Here is a 20,356-nt window from a genome sequence, read left to right as displayed (position 1 = left end):
TTGGGGATTATTTTGGCATCAGTCTAAATGAAAAATCCAAACCTTATTGTTACTACATCATACCCACGCAGCGGGTAGCCAGAGGCAACTCCAATTCCTGTTAAACAGTAGGAAGGGTTCTTACCAGAGACGGCTCTTCTGTCTCCTGAGGCGGAGGGGTGCCATCAGGCATGGAGGAAGGACTAGCCTCATTCTCGGTGGTCACATCTCCATCTGTCAGTGCATCAAATGAGGGTAATCCGTCTTCATCCACAGGGAGACTGTCCAGTGTCTCTGTGAGGACTGCTAGCAAGTTTGCCTCATTCTCTTCATCTATCTTCTGCAAAAAACAGTAAAATAGAAGAAGTCATGAGTTAGTTCACATTGGGAGATGAGTAATCTATTAATCAGCATAGGCTGAATATGTTTACCCAAATGAGTGTGTGATACATGAAATTTGGAACATCCATGCCAGAACACAAGATCACGTCTTCCTTAAATTCCAAATCCCTTTTGGTCTGAATCACGCAATCAATTAATACCTTTAGCGTACCAATCTCTGATTGTTGAGCTGTCCAATTTAGCTATTTATTGTGTCGGTGTTAACACTGCTAAATACGATTCTGTCTTGTTCACAGTCATTTTCCGTATATTTATGTCTTGTTTCCTTAACTAAAAGAGAAGATTTAGAGAATCTCAGGGCTTGAGAGCATTTTAATTATCATCTATTGCATCTTCAGATATAGTGTTTCAATCTCCTGTACAGCATACCCACCAAAATGTTTAGATAACCCTCTGTTTGAACACCACTACAAACTGAAACTATACCAAGAAAAACTATACACTTCCATGGTTTCAATTATAATCTCATCACTGAACACTCCACAGCCATTTATTTCTCTCCCTGACATCTCTCCCAACTTTAGTCATAAATCTATAACTGCCTACTGGACATTTCTACCTGATAAGAGCTCCCTCATCTCAAAATCCAAACTTAGGACCTTTCGTGGAAAGAAAACCAAAAAAACAAAAACAAAACCAAAAAACGTGCTGTTTCTCTTGACTTTCTGGGTTTGGATAACAATTCTTCAGACCCTAAACTCTGGAACCACCTTGAGTCCTCTGTACCTGGCCAGTCACCAGGTAGAGCCTTACTTTGTAACATCTCTTGAATGCATTCACTTCTTGTGACCAGGGGTACTTTCTAGGGCAACGTCGCGTCTAACGGGGGCTCTTGCAAACATGGTTTAACTCATTTTCCTACCTGCCACACTCATTTCCACCAACACATCCTTGGAAAGCTCATCTTCAGTTATTCATTGCACAAATATTTTTGAACACCTACTGTATGTCAGGGCCATGTCAAGTGTTGGAGACACAAGGAGAAACAAGACAAAACTCTGCCCCTCTGAGAAACCACCAGGGGAAGGAAAGAATCTGTAAACAATTTATTAGAAAAGAGAATATTCATTTATTTCAGCACTCTGTAAAAAAAAACCTCAAGATCTTCCAAACTGGAGCTTATACCCCTTGTCTATAGGTCAATGCGCTATATTCTTATGTACCTGGGCAACCAATGCCAATGCTGGGCATACAGCAGACGGTCATTGATTACTTGCTGAATAATTCATTGATCTGCATTTTTTTTTACCTAAAATATATGTTGTGCAGATCACTTTCTTTTCCTTCTTTTAGCACTTCACGTTGTCCAATCTGACCTGCTTCATAAGTCATTTTTTTAAGTTCTGTACGCTATGACATTAACAATATCAGCTAAATTATCCCACACAGATTCTATTACAAAATACACCTAAACTGCTGACATCTAACAAAGTCAGCAGTGCCACACTTCCTTTCTCTCTAGCACTGAACTCCAGTTAATTGACCTGACAAAATTACAAGAATCACAGAATAAGACAGCTAATCAGAAAATCAAATTGTATTACTAGAGAAATTAGGCAGGCGTTTATCACGTATACATTCTATTTTCACATAAAAATTGCTTTCCCTCCTTACTGATGATTCTCCATCCAGGAGTAAAACTATGAACGTCTTTCTGTTTTGGATTCAAAAAGGCAAGAAGAGCCATAGATACTCATGGTAAACTTTATTTGGCACTTTTAACATTTGTTTCCATCTCCCTAATGGCCCTGTACTTGACCTTGTGAGTCAAGTGGTTTGGGGAACACAGTGTGGAGTAACAATTCTAGGAGTTTTTAGACTCTAGTGCAGGCAGTAAACCCTAATCAGAAGGGGTGAAATGTTCACTTCAAAATTGCACCACTTCCTTCCATAAATTGGTCAATCCTTTAAAATCCAAATTGCTCAATTCAATAACAAGACTTTATTGAGCATCCCCCTCACCTTCAACTCTTCTGGACTCTGTCCACGTAACCTTAGTAATAAAGACACTGAGATAATTTGCTCCTATTTTCTGCAGAGGATCATAATCTGGTATCCAAAGATGCCAATCTCTCCCTTTTAATTTTGATTTCGATTCTCCCACGTACCAAAAACCAAATTCAGGTTATTAAACTATTCTGAATAAAAGTTATATTTAAATGAAATATATATTATTTTAAATCATTTCAAAATCATCTCAAAATCTCAAAATCAGATTTACACTAATATAAGTATCCCCATATTGCCTAATAAATATAATCTTTGAAAATGTCTCAAGCACACACATGCATGCTTACACACACACACGCACATGCACACAACACACACAAGCACACGCACAAGCACTTTCAATAAGTTGGACATCTTTTCCAGGTATCCCAGTTTTCAGAAAGGCTTACTTCACTGAAGTTCAAAAAGAGCTCAGGAAAAATAGTTAAGCATGTTCACCAGTAAATGAGTAATTTTGTTTACTCTGATTTAAATTTTGCATTTGGCTTCCCAGCAATACTACAAGCCCCTATTTGCTTTCAATCACATAATACAATAGTGTCTTAGTTCTATCCCTAGTGTAAACAAATGACGATAATTCCAATCAAGTCAAAATGACAAAGAACACTTAAATTAACTAGTTTTCTTCAGTTCCTTTAATAAGCCTGGGTGAGTGTACACCAAATACAATGGCAGAAATACTGGAGCTTGATAATGTCATAATTAATTTACAAGACCTGATTAAACCATCAACAATTTAAAGTCTCCTCTCTCCTGAAACCACCATGGGAGGGGAGGGTTTGTGGAATGGAAGACTGGCATTGTGGGGGGGGGGGGAGGGAGGGAAAGGGGAGAGAGGAGGGGAGGGGGAGCGGGAGGGGGAGGGCAGGCTGGTCTTAAATCAGTATGGAACAGTGGGACTGTAATCATTATTTACAGGCAGTGTCCGTTAGAAATAATTATTAAACCTTTTTATTATCATCCTTGTGTATGTGTGACTCAGAGAGGTGCTCCAAGACCATTTGTTTTAATAAAGTTGCTCTTGAATTAAGGTAGAAACGAATGCTATGATTTCAAAATCTCTGTTTTCTTTTGTCATAGCATACTGGGAAGAAAGTTTGATGACATTTCTGTGTTGAAGCTCAACAGATATTCGTACGTGTAAAGTTGAGTGAACACTGTCCCTCATTCTGACAATTTCAATTAATTTGGCATGAGTTTCAACAATCGAACACCCCAGAGAAGGCAACGCATGTGACCAAAAGAACTCAAACAATTAATGTCACTTTCCATTATTGCTTCGGTCCCAATTTACAGAGCAAATAAATGAAAGTCGCTGCAGACAAAGCCCACTGGCCTACTAACACGTGTCTGTTCACAGGGCATGGAAATACATGAGTCAGGAAAAATGCCATTGCAAGATAACCTTTCCAAGACTCGGCTCTGATACTGCTTTCTAATTGTTCAAAATAACTGTTTTTATAAAAATATACTAATTAGCTCCATGTAAGTTAGGAAAAGAAAAGCAGAGCGGTGAAAAAGAGAGAGCAGATCACCAATTGGGTGGTGATCTACAGCTACACAAACAGCTCAGTCTCCTCTGGGGGCAGAAAGGCAGAAGTAAGCTTGAGAAGCAGACAAGGAACATTTCCATGTGGAGCTCTGTGGCTATCAAGCTGCATTTCCCAAGATGGGTTTCAACCTTGGCCTCTCCTTACATAAAGGAAGTCCACTGCTATTCTTCTGACCTAAATAAAGGTCCTTGTGACTCTAACACTTCAATCTCTAAGGGCTCTCCAGGAATAAAGAAGGCATAGCAACAAAAACTCACTCAAGGTGTAAAGAATTTCCAGTGACAGATACACATACATGTATACTAACAAACCACAATTTAGAATGTGCAACAAATCGGAAGCCGTATCGTGTCCTTAATAAACGATAGTTCAGAACAGTCAATAAAACCAGAAGATTCATTACCTCTCTTTGGAACTGTCGGGTCCCTATATGAATTGCACTAAGTGTGATATAATTCAAAAGGTACAGCTGAAGGAAGGTAGATTCAGCCCCTTCACACGTCCCAAGTCACCTCAAGATTGAAATTTGGGATCCAGTGTATAATATCTGGGCCTTGCTCCTTTGTGAGCAGTTGGCAAAAGGATCTTCCAACCAGTTACACATGGTGGGGCAGACAATGCATTCAACTCACCCAAATGCACACAGAGTGAATAAATCCACTAAATTAAGGAGGAGGTGAGGGACTCTGAGATGCTGACGCCTGAAAGGAGAAACACAGAGTGCAAAACTGCATGAGGTATCCCCAAGATTTTTAATGCAGACTGTCTGGAAGGACCATGCCCTGCTTATGATAGTCATTTTTTCCACATCTTGTAGAAGTGCAATTATACTCTGCATCCCTAGGTTCTTACACTTGCTTGATCTCTGTTTGATAAAAATAGTTTAATAGCCATTTAATCACAGCGTCATTATCTTAGCTCTCTTAATGCGAATTAGGCCAGGAGAATTCGTGCCTCCTCATTAGTCAAATCATCAATAAGAAGGAAACAGTGGGGTCTTCTTATCATTCATTAATCAGTTTCAATACCTTAGGGGCTGTTTACTCTGAGATCAATCTGTGTGAGAGGTCCCTTAACCTCTCTAAGCCTCTATTGTTTTACTATGTAAAATTTCGAGTTATCTCCCAAATTCCTATTACAGAATTTTTCTGCACTCATGAGTAATAAGGAGGAAAAAAAAAGAGTTGATAAACGCCTGAGAATTCTTAAAGAAGGTGCTCAATAAACATCTCCTGTATATGTCCATCATCTTGATTACCTGTATTTGAACTTCATTCTTTGAGCACGTTCTACCGCTGACTCTTAGCACTGGGCCAGCTTCCTCCCAACTTCCCAGCATGCCTTGGGCTTCCTTCTTGCCCCATCCTGCTGATTTGGAAGCAGCTAATGAAGACAAAATTAACTCCTACTTTAAGTGAGGCCTAATTAAGAAGGGAATTCTGCTAGAGTAACATCTGGTAATGTATTCTGAAGCCAAATATAAATGACATTTTTGGATTATCCACTATATTGGATTATTTGTTCCAATAGATCCCACCAGGAGTTGAAATAAATAAATAAGAAAGTGAATTTTATGATAGATTCAGGGGCTCAGATAAGGAATACAACTGATCATAGGCATCCCTTTCCCGACTCACCATATATAAAGTGCTGTACCACTGTTTCATGCACGAAAAGGCAAAAAATGTTTGCATGTATCAAGGTTGGTTTTGATGTATAAAGTTTGATTCAAGATTTTCAAGAAGCTGAATTCAAAATAAAGAAAAAATTTTTCTTCTGAAATGAAATAAAAAATAACAATTCGGATTAAACCCCTGAAATAGAATTTGAGGTTTTAAGTTTTTTTAAAAACCATTTTAATGAGGACAGATAACACTTCACTAATTGTTTATTGCACATGTCTGCTCTGAGTAGTCTGAGTCTTTGCTGAAGACGTTGTTAAATATTTTGAATACTATTTTCAAACAATTCTTTTTCCTTCTTTCTTCTCTTTCTCTCCTTGAATGCTCTACAATCCACTGTGGTTTTTCTTGTTTTACTTACACCCAGGCATGGGTAACAACAGCACGTCTGTCCACCTTCTCACACTCCAAATCGGGCAGAATCCCCACATGGCACTTATAGGTTGCTAACTCCTACCCCATTCCATAGGAAGAGCCTCTAAAACACTCCACTAACTTTTTGCTTAGCATATGGAATAAAGGGCTTTGAAAATGGGATGGTCACTTGAAGGCAGAAAAAAAAACAACTTAAGAAATCTCAAGCATATATGTCCAGCAGAAAAATAATCAGGACAGTAAAGACCACCTTACCTCATATCACATATTTCTTATAAAAAATACTTTTTCATCTATTCATTTCTTACAAATACCCCCAAAGTTAGCTTAGTCCTCTATTTTATTCCCAGGAGAGATACAATGAGTACATTAGGCGCCACTGTATTTGCCCTGTCAGATGCCAGAGTTGCTGGTCGTATGATATAGTGGCTAACAGAAAGAACACAAATTTAAATTTCACTGTCTAGGCAACTCCCCATGAAACTACAGGCTGCTTAAAATATCGTGTACGTAAATGTGTCTACACACATCACACCCCTCAACACATATAAGTCTGCATTTCAAGGACATATTTAAAATAGAATCTATGTATATGTGCCTCTCAATCTCTTGAGTGTATTCTACATATTCAATTGTCATTGACTGTGTAAGTGTATAATCAGTGCATGTATTTTTCCTCCCAGTTATCTACTCTAACTGAAGAAAGCAATGAAGAAAAACTGAAGATAACTCCTGCAAAAATAAAATAAAATAAGGATCAAGTGGAAATAAATACAAGCAAAACTGAAGGATTCCCTCCATAGATATATTTACCTGTGGGAGTCCATTTCATTCCCGTTAACACTTAACGCTCCTATTTAAGCGGGCATAAAATTTAGGTTCACATCTGTACTTAGGCTCTATACTAACTTATTAGCTTATATCACACACTCATGAGTTAATAAGCATGTCCTGAACATATGGAGTCCATTATTCTGAAAAGGTCACATGAGCCGAAAGTGTAAATACAGAAGTTCAAGAGAAAGGCCTAAGAAAATCCTGGTTGATGCACTCAAAATGAGCTAGTTAAGGGGTGGGTGGGGGAGATGTTTCAAGTCTATTCCTCACACTATATAGAGGAGGCAACTGGGTTGTGCCATCAAACAGGAGGCTTAATAGACCTGAAAAGAGCCAAGTTTAAACCAAGAGAGAAACTGGGCAGGTTATAAGAACACCAGACTGGAAGTCAAGAGAATGGATCCTAGTCCCATGTGGACCACCAGCTATCTGTATGGCTTAAGTCAAACAACTCAATTCCGGCTGCCCTGCACATGCTAGAATGATCATTCTATAGGCTCCCAACTGGCTTCCTGTTTTCACCCTTGCCACTTGCCACCCCATCCCAATAGTCCATTCTCAACCCAGAAGACAGTGATCCTGATAAAACTTGAGTCTTATCTTGCCTCAATTTTGACCACACCCTCCATGGCTTCCCATGTCTCTAAGAGTAAGAGTCAAAGTTCTAAGAGTGACCTACTAGCCTAGGATCACCATATAATTTATCATCCAAGCCAGAACACTTTTGAGAGTGACTGGGAATCATCAACAATCAACCACTGGGGGCTTAACCCAGACTACTGCAGGCTAACTGAGATGCATTGCTGGTTGCCCTATATTAGACCTATATCCTCTGATGCTCTCAACACCCCCATTTATCAGGCTGAATCCTTTCCAAACACTCTGAGCTCCTTACTAGATCACAAAAATGCCAGGCATTCCTCTGCCCCAAGGCTCTGCACCTGCCGTTTCCCCTTTCTAGAAGGAGCTTCTGCCAGAAGGCCACATGGCTTGCCCCCTTTATCCCCTTATTTACTCAGATGTTACCTTCTCAGTGAGACCCTCCTAACTACTCCAAACACAGTCTATCCACCTTCCTGGTTTATTTTTCCCTTTGAAACTTACTGCTTAACTGAAACTTAACTCAGTATATATTTTAATGACAATTGTTCATGGTCTGTGTAAAATAGAAGCCCTGCAAGGTCCATCTGATCGCTGGTTAAAACATGTGACGTATAGTAGAAGCTTAATTAAAATGAATCAGTAATAACTAAGAAGTCTAATCAGTTCTAAGAATATAATGTGACTTTTCATCCTCCTTTTGTTATTGCCACTGTTGTATCCTCTGTAATTCCCACCTCTTCTCACCCTCAGCAGATTTGTCTTGATAATAATGTTTATCTTAGGCTCTGATTTAAAATAGCTTCCATTCATTTCTCATGCAGTTTTTGTAAATCCATCTTTTGTAAAGGAAGGGTTTGGGATGGGTCTTGTAAATGTAGAGATTTACTCTCACCAATCCTGGTGTTTGGAAAGATACTGGAATGCATTATTAAGCAATTAATTCGCAAATATCTCAAAAGAGCCAAGAGAAACATCATGCCAGACCAGCTAACTATCTGCCCATGCAGGAGCATCAGGCTCACTAATCAAGAGAAAACAACTGATACAATCTATCTGGATTAGAGTGAGCTTCTTTATTTCATACCTTAACATACTCGTCTACAAGCTGGGTATATATATTACTCTTAGCCAGAGGGTTTTTCAAACTGTGTTCCATGGAACCTTGGACATCAGTACAGTTACTACAAGGATTGATTGTAAATATTTTAGTATATAATATATTTTATATAATTGAATTCATATACAAATATAAATAATTTGCTTTTAGAAAGCAAAATGTACATTCAATTGCGTTATTTATCTTATCATAAACACAGTGGAGATCACCACTGCCTTAACCTGCCAAGTTGAATCATTTGGCATTGGTCTCAAGATTTAAAAATATCTTGAGATGTGCACATGAGCAGTTTAAAACCTGAAGCCATTTACAGATACTCCTTCCTATGAAGCAGGGTTTTCTCCATCCTCTTCAATCAAAACGAAGTACAAAATAATCAGTTGCTAAGATTGCTATAACATACCAATCATTATCTTATAACCCAACTTCACTTTTTTATGTTCATTTAAATAGTGTCAGAAATATTATGACATATAAATGTTATTTTGATATAAAAACTAGTAAACAGCAGCTGACCTTTACTGAGTGCTTCTCAGGTACATGGTGCTGAGTTAATTTCTTTATGCATATTATTTCATTTAAACCACCATTAACCCTAGTAGTAGCCCGAAACTCATGTGGCTAATAAGAAGCAGAGTTGGATATCAAAACAGACACCTCTGATAAAAACTTGTTCTCCCTCCCTTTTTTTATATGTTAGGATTTTATGGAAGAAATTATTAGAACAAAAATGAAAGTGGGCATGGGCTAGTCTAATCTATATTCACATTTGGAGGGTACAAAATGAGTTGGAAAGACATGTCAGTTCATTATCAACAGGTAGGGACTAAGGTGAAGAAATATAGTTACATCCCATGAAGCAGAGTTGGCCTTCCACGTAGAAAGAGGCGGTTTCTCTGAGATTGCTTCTTACTATCTACTGCTGGCCCAGTGTTACTGCCTATCTTTAGTCCTACTGGGTGTGATTTTCTCTTTGATTAGAATGATCTCCCCTTTCCCCTTTTTTTCATATCTCTGACTCCCACCTCAAAGCCTATTATAAGTGGTCCTTCTTTAATGAAAAGTTTTTCAACAAATCCAACCCGTACTGGTGTCTTCAAGCCTTTATAAGAGTAACCTGGATCCCTGGTTAGAAATACAGATTTCTGGATCCCACCACATACCACCAAACCAAAATATCTAGATCAGTGTTTCTCAGCTTTGGCACAATTGACATTTTGGATCAGATCATTCTTTGCTCCAGGGGAAGCTGCCCTGTGCCCTGTAGGTTGTTTCACAGCTTCCCTGACCACTACCTATTTAGATGCCTATAGCACCTCTCCAGTTGTGACAACCAAAATTGTCTCCAGATATTGCCAAATATTTGCCAGGAGGCAAAACTTCTCCCATTTGAGAACAATTTCCCTAGAGAAACAGTCCAGGATTCTGTAGTTTTGATAAGCACACCAAGTGATTCTGATAATCATGCAAGTTTGGGTAAGTTGCTATTTTGTGCCTGTTGAGAAATGTATAAATAAAGTTAGAATATACGATTCCACGTATGCTAGATTTATCTCTTCTCACACATGCAATTCTAGTAGTGCCTAATCGTTATTAATAACATCTTTGATTTATTCTATGTGAATGCTTATTTCTAATAAGCATTCTAATAATTAATGTGCCTAGGTGTTTTACAGCTTACTCCCCGAATTTCTTTTGGATTAGTTCTACGGCATTTTACTCTTTTTATTACCCATCACTCTCCTCTTTCTTCAGCATTTTCTGACCATCATCATTATCGTAAAGTTCATTTTCGTTTTGTAGCCTATTTGATTACATAGACGAGATGCCAAACGATTCTTGAGGATTTTCTTCTATATACTTTCACAGAGTTCTTAAATATTTCTAGACTTCTTAAGGTTTTTTTAAAGATCAAAAGCACATAAAAGCCTTATAAGATTTTCATGTTCTTATGAAAGAGGCAGTGAGGCAAAATATAGATTCTGAAGTTAGATTGCCTGAGTCGGGATCCTGAATTCATCCTTACAAGGTATGTAACCTTCAGCAAGTTACTTAACCTCTCCATGTCTCCGATTTCATGTCTGAGAAGTGTGTTATAATAATGACTTAAAGGGACTTCCCCGGTGGCGCAGTGGTTAAGATTGTGCACCCCCAATTCAGGGGGCCCGGGTTCAATCCCTGGTCAGGGAACTAAATCCCACATGTATGCTGCAACTAAGAGTTCGCATGCCACAACTAAGGAGCCACCCAGCACAACCAAATAAATAAATATTAAAAAAAATTTTAATTAAAAAAATAAATAAAACTCTGAGCTTAATTTAAAAAAAATAATAAGACTTACATTGTAGGGTTATTTTGAGACTCAGTTGTGCTAATCCATGCTTACATGTAGAACAGTGTCTGATATATAGTAACGACTTATGTTTGCTATTAATAATATTATCACTATTATTGTCCTCATGCACTAGATTGAGTTCAAAGTAACTGAGACCAAATATAAATTTGTTGAAAAAATAATATGAAGGAACACAGAGTAGACTTTGAGGTAGGGACAGAGTATAAACAAATGAAGGGAAAAGGAAAGAACATTCTACTCAATAAACTGACACAATATAGAGATTCGAAATGTGCCATCAAAATTATTAAATACACGAATGCTCAGAAATCCTTACAATTTGTATAAAGGTCATTGCCTACCTGTTACTTGTTAAGGCTGATATGTCCGAGTTAACAGGCATGGTTTGACATAATCCCTGGATGCTTGCATGTTTATTACATGAAGTGATCACCTGAAATCCATATCAAGCTGAACTTTGATATCTACACTGGACATACACTTGTGCACACACAGGCATAAATACCATATTTATGTGCATGTTTATAAATGTATGTTTTTATTACTTACACTTTTTTTTTTTTTTTTTTTTTTGCGGTACGCGGGCCTCTCACTGCTGTGGCCTCTCCCGTTGTGGAGCACAGGCTCCGGACGCGCAGGCTCAGCGGCCATGGCTCACGGGCCCAGCCGCTCCGCAGCATGTGGGATCTTCCCAGACCGGGGCACGAACCCGTGTCCCCTGCATCGGCAGGCGGACTCTCAACCACTGTGCCACCAGGGAAGCCCTACTTACACATATTTATTGAGTGACTACTACATGCTATAATCGTTTTTCTAGAAACTTACATTTTAGTTTGGTAGACAGAAGATGGCAGACCTTCCAAAGATTAGACTACTATATACATATATGTATAATTATATATACATATATAATATATAAATAATATAAAGTATATATACATATTACACAGAGTACATATATATATAGAGAGATAATATATTTGGTTCATTTATATATATACATATATGTAATATATACATACATAGAGAGAGAGAAGGAGACAAAATATTTGGAGTATATAGATAGACAAAAATGGAATATATGTGTGTATGTATATTTATAGTGTAAACGCATATATATACCTTACTCTGTGTGTGTGTGTGTGTGTGTGTGTGTGTGTGTGAGAGAGAGAGAGAGAGAGAGAGAGAGAGAGAGAGAGCGGGAGACAGAGAGAAAGCATTTGAAGTAGCAAGCCATAATACCTGAGAAAGAAATATTTTAGGCAGAGGACAGAGTAAGTACAAAGGTCCTGAGGTACAAACTTGCAATGAGTAAGATATTAATTTTTCCACGGTTTACATATTGGTAGAAGGGTGAGGGAGGTAATATTGAAAATATTTAACAAACATTCCACAAGAGCATTGATCAATCAGAACAGCAGCACTAGGACTTCAGAGAGGAGGCTTAACTCTAAATGACTCATAAAGTTTTATTTTTTAAATTAGCAGATTATACTAACCCTGGCCATAAGCAATGATTTTTAGATTGACTCTGTAAGAAACATTTATAACAATTTTCCATTACAACTAATAAATTCTCTCTAAGATAGTACATTTTCTGCCCCAAAGAACTGCTTAGAAGGCACCATTGCAGAGGCCAATGCAAAGCTATTTGTTCCTAAAGACTTAGCACCACAAGCTATGTGTGCAAAACGTGCAGATGCAGATGCCTGGCACCTGGATCTAGATGGCATATTAAGGCTGGGGACGCCAAGATGCAGGCGATGTCAAATGATCCGATTACTGCAATATTCTGGCAATAGCATTAAAATGAGAGAAAATTGTCTCAAGGTAGTTAGAAGCTAATCAGAGGCAAGGCTGTCCTCTCTATGGGGCCATCTAGGGTGAAGGAAATCAGCGTGTACATCCTGAGAATCCTCTGTGCCACTCCTGGCCTGTCCCCAAGAGAAGAGGAGCCATTCACATCCTGGGATGGGACCTTAGACTCCTTGAGCACCTTTCATTTTCCATTAAAGCGTTCCTGCACAGAGCAGTGCATTGTCAATAGATACTTGCCAAATAAATACAATATGAGAAGTTCATCTTTTCAATTACTTTGTAGTTAACTAAGTATTTCACATAGGTTTGGGTTTCCAAAGCAGCTGAGTAAGTCTGCAATCTCCTAGGATTTAGAGATTGAGCTTCTCTTAATGCCAGACTGAGTGCAACCCTCCTGAAAAATCTTTAAATACTTTATACTGAATTCCTTCTGGATACAGAATCATTCATGATGGTCAGTAATTTATATGCATACACAGTTAGCACGCACAGCAATGTAGCCTAGGACATCCAGTTAGACAAAGTGGCTAATAACACCAAAGGTAACATATTCAAAAGTGGCCTTGATAGCTGTATTTTTAAAAGTGTATGTGCCTTTAACAACATGGGAAATGACAAGAGAAGTACAAACCAAACTGGATAAAAATTCGAGAGTTACAGAAAGGAGAAAACAAGCCTCATATAATGATAGAACATAGTAACAGAAATGCCAAACAGTAAGAGCTAAAAGAGTCAACTCACCCAGTCACATGATTTTGGAGATTAGACGACTGACCCCCAAAGGGTTAAACAGACTTTCTCAAGGCCAATTAGTAACTGATCTAAATCTATACTTGTTTGTGGCCTATGGTTTCCTTATTTTTTCTACTATACTATGTTGTTTCCCAGGAGAATTAAAGGAAATAATAGCAAAGAATCTTTCTCATGCACTTGCCACTTTATTCTTTAGGCCTCAACATTGTTTAAAATATTGTAAATGGCAGTGTGTACATGTCAATCCCAAACTCCCTAACTATCCCTCCCCTCCCCACCCTTCCCCCTGGTAACCATAAGCTCCTTCTCTGAGTCTATTTCTGTTTTGTAAATGAGTTCATCTGTATCCTCTCTTTTTAGATTCCACATGTAAGGGATATCATACATATTTCTCTTTCTCTGTAAACACTGCTATATTTAAGATGGATAACCAACAAGGACCTACTGTATAGCACAGGCAACTCTGCTCAATGTTATGTGGCAGCCTGGATGGGAGAGGAGTTTGGGGGAGAATGGATACGTGTATATGTATGGCTGAGTCGCTTCGCTGTGCACCTGAAACTATCACAACATTGTTAATCAGCTATACCCCAATATAAAATAAAAAGTTTAAAAAAATAAAAATAAAATATTGTAAATGGCAAGTTCCCGTTTCAGTCCTCTATAGAAATGCTGGACTACAATTTAGTTCCATGTCTGTGCTTTTCAATAGACCATAAGCTTCTTGGGAATAGGAATCATGATGTGAGTGTCAAACTGAGGTCAAACAATGTTAACGAATATTTATTGAGTATCTACTATGTGCCAGGCATTCTTGACAGTGGGCATATGAACAAAATAATTAAAAATGAACAAAGTAATTAAATGTCCCTCCCCTCACAGAGCTTATTCTAGCAAGGGAAGACAGATGATTAAAAAAATAAATTACTGTAAATGAAGTAAACAATTGTGAGGAATAAATGACTAGATAAAATAATAAGAATTCCACTTTTATTCAAGAAAAGCCAAATATTTTTAAAAATCAGATTTATTTACAAAACAGGGCATGACTTTTCCTTAGAAACTATTTCATACTGGGATAACACAGAAACACTTAAACTATTGAAAATATAATTCTTAGTACAAAATCTTGACTCAAAGAAAAGTTTCCTGCTGTCTTTCACACAAACTAAAAGGCATCTGTGAGTCTCAACTTTGGCTACATATTAGAATCACATGAGCATTTAAAAAAATATTTATGCTTGGCACCCCCCTATCCCCACCCCCAGAGCAACTAAATCAGTATCTTTGGAAGTAGGAATTAGTATTTTTATAAAGCTCCGCTGGCAGGATTCGGGAGCCAGGACTTAATGGTAGAGTCTTTGAGGGAAGGTGAAAATGCTTGCTATGATCTATATTTCATGGGCTTTTCCATCAGTGCAGGCCAGTGTCCCACAGTGAGTCGCCCTGAATTCTCACATGTTCCACAGAATGTGGATGCTTCACCTTCATCCAGTGCACATCAAATCTGGCCCCTTTGCTAGGTGAGGCTTTCTTTCCTGGGTCCTGTTCTCATTTCAATTTCCCACTCAGACTAGGAGCTGAGAGTTTGACCTTTGAATCCCTGGGTTAGTTCTGTCAGTATCTCCAGCACTGGATCCTTCCTTAGTACTCGTAAGTCCATCAAATAGATCTTTTTGGCATATGGCAGGGACAACCACCAACCAAGAGCCTCATTGCTATGACTGCTGCCGTCATACTGGATCCCTTCTTTTAAAAAAAAAAAATCATCACAGATCACGTTAGAGTGGCCTTTGGCTATAGGCTGGCCAGGAGATGAAAGCTTGGGTTTCAAGTAAAAAGATGTCCAGGAGAACACACACAGTGACATGCTACATCCATGAAAATGATGATACAGATGTATATCATTAAAATGAAATGTACCCATTAAATACTATTAATCAATAAAGAAATTTAGCAAATAGCACTTGTTCAGCCCATGATCTATGCATGTATATGGGGGAAACATCTGAAAGAATAAACACCAAAAATTACAAGGAAGTGAGACTTCCGATGACTTTAGCTCAATTTGTCTTTTCTCTAATCATTCTGTAATGATCACTTTTGTATTTATAAAACATAAAAACAAAAAGCATGTGTAGTAATGTGATAAAAGGGACAAGAGAAAAAGCTTAAGTGTGATTGAAGAGTTAATCCAGATCAGTCCAGGTCTACTCAGCTTTGTGGCTCTGGCTTAGAATCTGCCTTCCTTGGACCTTAATTTTCTCAACTGTAAATGGCAGCAGTGAAATATGCCCTGGTTATTCCTGAAGGTTACTGGAAGTGGAAACATCGTAATACCTATGTGTTTTGAGGAAGAGTTGAGAAGCAATACACAAAAATGTAGTGCTAAAGGTACATGTGTGTCAGATAAAATCATTCAAACAATATTTACTGAATTTGCAATATACTTCCATAGTTGAATACTTTACTTAAATTTAGTTCTTCCTCACAGCACCCCCACAATATCAAGCAAACTATAGCAACCTGTATAAGAACAATGACAGAATTGGCTGAACCAGGACAAAAGTATCATTAAAAAAAATAAAGTACCACTGAGTCATAGGCAATATAAACAGGGGGTATATAGGAAAAGAAAAGGTTATTGTGTTGGAAGACTCTATAGCAAAGCCATGGAAGGGGATTGGGAAACGACTCTGACACCCTTGTTGCCCCAGCTGACATCAACGGTTGTAGACAGACTTTCCAGGTATGTTTGTTGGGATGATGTCAGCCTGCTGTAATCTGTTCAGGGGTGAAAGATCTGATGCTATCAGCTAAGGGTGGCCCTGGAGTAAATCCTTTCACCTCTGGGCACAATATGAAAACATACAGCTTTAGCAATTGACAGCAAAATAGTTCTGAGCCATCACAGAACCAATTGCTGCTCACTTTGTCCCTGGCAGAGCATTCAGTAGTTCAATATTCCTGAAACATTAACCCAAGCTCCCTCATTTTGCTTCTGTTCCTATTGATATCATGTCCACTGTGAATACTTTTAAAGTAATAGTCAAAATCTTATGAGATTTGGCCTAAGAAGAATAGGGTTCAAGTTCTGATTCTGTCACACACTAGCCTAGATCCTTAGAGAAGGCATTTGGGCCCTGTGGCCCCAGTTCTATCAACTGTATATAGAGGTAGCTGCTTCACAACATTGAGGTAAGGATTAAATGAGATATTGGACAAAAGAGTACCATAATACACTACGTAACTAGTTCCTACTATTTCTCTAGTGATGTTCCTCTTAAAAACTCATTTCAAAATGTTACCCTGTCAATAAAAGAGCAAAACTTAGGAGGATGTCCTAAGAAATCCTCTGTAATAAGAACTTAATCTATTACCTAAGATGAGCCATTTCACAATCTTTACCCCTGATTAAATAGCCTTTCTACTTATACAATAAATTGGGTTTAGTAACTGATAAAACCTTATAGATACTGCCTTCAATTTGGAATAGCTGAACTAGGACATAAGTATCATTTTAAAAAATCAAATACAATTGAGTCGAAGGAAATATAAACAGCAGATATAGGAAAAGAAAAGGTTATGGTGGTTGAGGATGATAATGGGAAGAAATAATTGATTCATCTAATCTAAAAATAAGACTAGGTAAAATAGTCTTCAGTAAATATAGCAGATATTGTACTTCCATTTTTTATATCTTTAAAAAATGGGAAAAAAGCCTCAATACATATTTAAGCATTTTGAAGTCCATAGCCATGTTTTATGTGGCTTTATTCATTCATTCCTCCTTTTATTCATCTGTATATTTAGAAAATACTTTTTGAATGGCAAGTGTCTAAGACACACAGCCATGGCTCTAACAGACACAGTCCCTGTTCTCATGATGTTTACAGCATCCCAGCTGCTCAGCAGTCATTGGTGTAGAATCTAACATAAATATTTAAACAAAAAATGAAGGAAAAATAGACTAAAACATGAAAAGATGGAGCAAAAGAAAACTGAAAATCAAAGAAAAGGAAATTAGGAGAATGGAATAATTCATAATTTTATCATCACTTTTAGTTAGAAATGAAATACTCTTTTCATATTATACTCTTTGTTTGGGCTGTGGGCTTCAGAAAATAATTACTGTCTTTGAAATGTGAATTAAAGTTTTAATCACCACACACAACTCTTCAACTGCTCTTTATTCTTAAACATTGCCAAGATCTTCTTTGGGAGCTATAGCTATAATAAAACATTAGAGGAGAAGCAAGATTTTTCCTTGAGATTCTGTGACAGTGATCAGAGTATTATTGCCATAAAGCCAAATAAAATCAAACCACAATCTACTAGGGAACTAAAAAGTAAACTCTTTTTGGCAGAGTGGCAGAAACTGTCCATTTCTGTAAAGTACAAGTATGACAGTAAGATACAACTCTCTTTCTAGTAGATAATACAATGGCTGCATGCTTTTTAATGATTACATATTTAATCTTGAAAAAAATAAGGTTGCTCTAAGACCAAAGTTATTTCAAGATAAAGGGCACGTGAAGAAAAATATCTACGTTGACAAATAAAAGAGAAGAGTAGTCTTTGAGCTCTTGCTATGTGCTAGGGATATTGTACCTGTTATGTCTTTTTATCTGTAAACAATCCTTTGAAACAGCTATCACTTCACCATTTTACAGATAAAGAGACTGAGGCTTAAGGAGGTTAAGAAACTTGCCTAAGTTTACATTGCAAACATGTGACTGAGTGGAAATTTGAACCCAGGGTCCCCCTCTCTTCAGTGTCCCTAACATTTCTAGAGCATTTTTCCAGTGGCAGAATTCAAAACTCTTATACCTTCACAGGTGTGAATTTCAACTTAATTTTATTTTCAAGATCTCTTTGGGGAAAAAACACAGCTCACCGAATATTCTTCTAGAAATAAAAGTCACATGTTTCATGGCTTCTAATGAGTTGTTGCAGCTCAAAAGTTTCCATTATATTCTGACAATTACATTGCTAATAAACTGAGGAACCACTAATTGACTTACCTATCTCACACATTCAAGACCCAGCTAGTACCCTACAACACAATTCCCATCACTGAACCAAAACTCCCTCACATTTTGCAATCCACTTAGTGAGTAGATTTGATCTGAGTAAATTTCATATGGTTCCCGTATTTGACATGGAGTTCTGACTGGGAACACACACAAGCACCTTGTCACATATTAGTGACAACATGCCTCACTGCTGCCGACTGCATTATAGGAATGATAAGATATTGTTATGCTGGGACCAATGCAACGACTGAGGACCCAATATAAAAAAATTTATGGTAATTGAAACCACAGAATCTTAGGAAATGCAGTCAATTTCATAGAGTATCAAAAGGTCACCCTATTCAATTCACCCTATTCAATTCATACCCTATTCAATTCACACCCTATTCAATTCATTGAGGCTGAGCACGATATTGAAAAAACCACGTGAAAGCCGAGGACCTTATCAGTTGTCCAGGATGCAACATCTACTGACTATATAAGGTAATTTACTGATTACCAAATAAACGCCTTACCTGTGTGTGTGTGGAGCCTTGCATCTGGCTCACCAAATTCTTGTAAAGAACTTAACAGTGTGAAAGCATTGTTACATATGTCAACATTACCATATTAACTGCTCTGTTCAAGCTTCAGTAAGAGCAAACATTTTCAGTTCCATGTTCCACTAGTAACACTAAAGGTTCTTGGAAATGTTGCTATCTGCTCGAATTTTGGCTGTACGATTTGCCTTACAGAGGCCATTTAAAAATAAGAACATTAAGTGTACTAAATCAGGTGCTTTGCATCGCTGGATGATGTTGGTAAAATGCAGATTCTTACCCTGGGGTTCGGCCTGAGATTCTGAGTCTCGAATAATCTCCTGGATGATACGGATGCGGTTGGTTCACAGACCACAGTTTGAGTAGCAAGTCTCAAGTTTTCTTCATAAACTCAGCACATTTTCTCTAATACTTGCCCCATCACACAGGACAGAAAAATTCTGTTTATTACAGTTAATCCCCACTAGAAAGACACGCCATAACATTTTGGATGAAGACTTAAGATTTTTATGTCATTTCACTCATCCTAGCTCAGGTTCCAAATTGGAGGTCTTTGGGCCAGAACTAGCCCAGACATATGTTTTGTTTAGATAACATAGTGTTTACCTACAAAAGGTTTTAAACATTATTAGATTGGGTAATAATATTTACTAAACTGGAGATTTCATCTGAAACTTTTGGTTTTCCAAAGAAATCAGAAGATTCAAGGATCAGCTGATCACTTTACACAAGGGATGTCCTCACCAATTCTCCACTCTCTCCCCTTATAGCTCTGCCATTGAGTTTCCATGGCCTTTTTTACTGTGTTGCCCACTGGCATTAAAGTCTCTCTCTCCTCCGATCTTCCTTTTTTTCCCATTTACCTCCCTATTCATTATGGTATCTCTAATATAAAGTACTTTTCCCAATTTTTTTCCTCATAGAAATCCTAAGTATGGCTTAAGATCCAGTTTGATTTTTCCTATCCCATTAAATATTACTTAAGCACACCAATATAACTCTTTTAAAGTGTTTTAGCACATCCTACTATACTTTAAGCTTATCGTGTAAAACCTAGTTTTTATCTTTTCATTAGCACATTTTTATCAGTCTTCATCTATGTAGTGATAGACAGATGCAAGAAACATGACTCAGATAAGCATATGAGAGAGAGAGAGAGAGAGAGAGAGAGAGAGAGAGAGAGAGAGAGAGTGTGTGTGTGTGTGTGTGTGTGTGTGTGCATTTGTATACCAGTTACTTCAGCTTTTAACTAGATTGTCACTGTCTTCAAGGAATTAACAATGCGCAGTGGTGTTT

The 20,356-nt window shown here is 37.7% G+C and overlaps 1 protein-coding gene across 1 annotated transcript in view; it reads right to left on the bottom strand.

The window, feature by feature from the left end:
- PPARGC1A (PPARG coactivator 1 alpha) overlaps positions 1-20,356 on the bottom strand; it is a 97,709-nt gene that overhangs the window by 40,042 nt on the left and 37,311 nt on the right. The window contains exon 3 of the mRNA XM_060148418.1: positions 125-319. Within this exon, the coding sequence (XP_060004401.1) occupies positions 125-319 (195 nt within the window). The remainder of the gene's footprint in view (positions 1-124; positions 320-20,356) is intronic.

Source organism: Lagenorhynchus albirostris, chromosome 4 (genome assembly GCF_949774975.1).
Source record: "Lagenorhynchus albirostris chromosome 4, mLagAlb1.1, whole genome shotgun sequence".
NCBI classification, from domain to species: domain Eukaryota; kingdom Metazoa; phylum Chordata; class Mammalia; order Artiodactyla; family Delphinidae; genus Lagenorhynchus; species Lagenorhynchus albirostris.
This window is presented reverse-complemented; position numbering and strand designations above follow the sequence as displayed.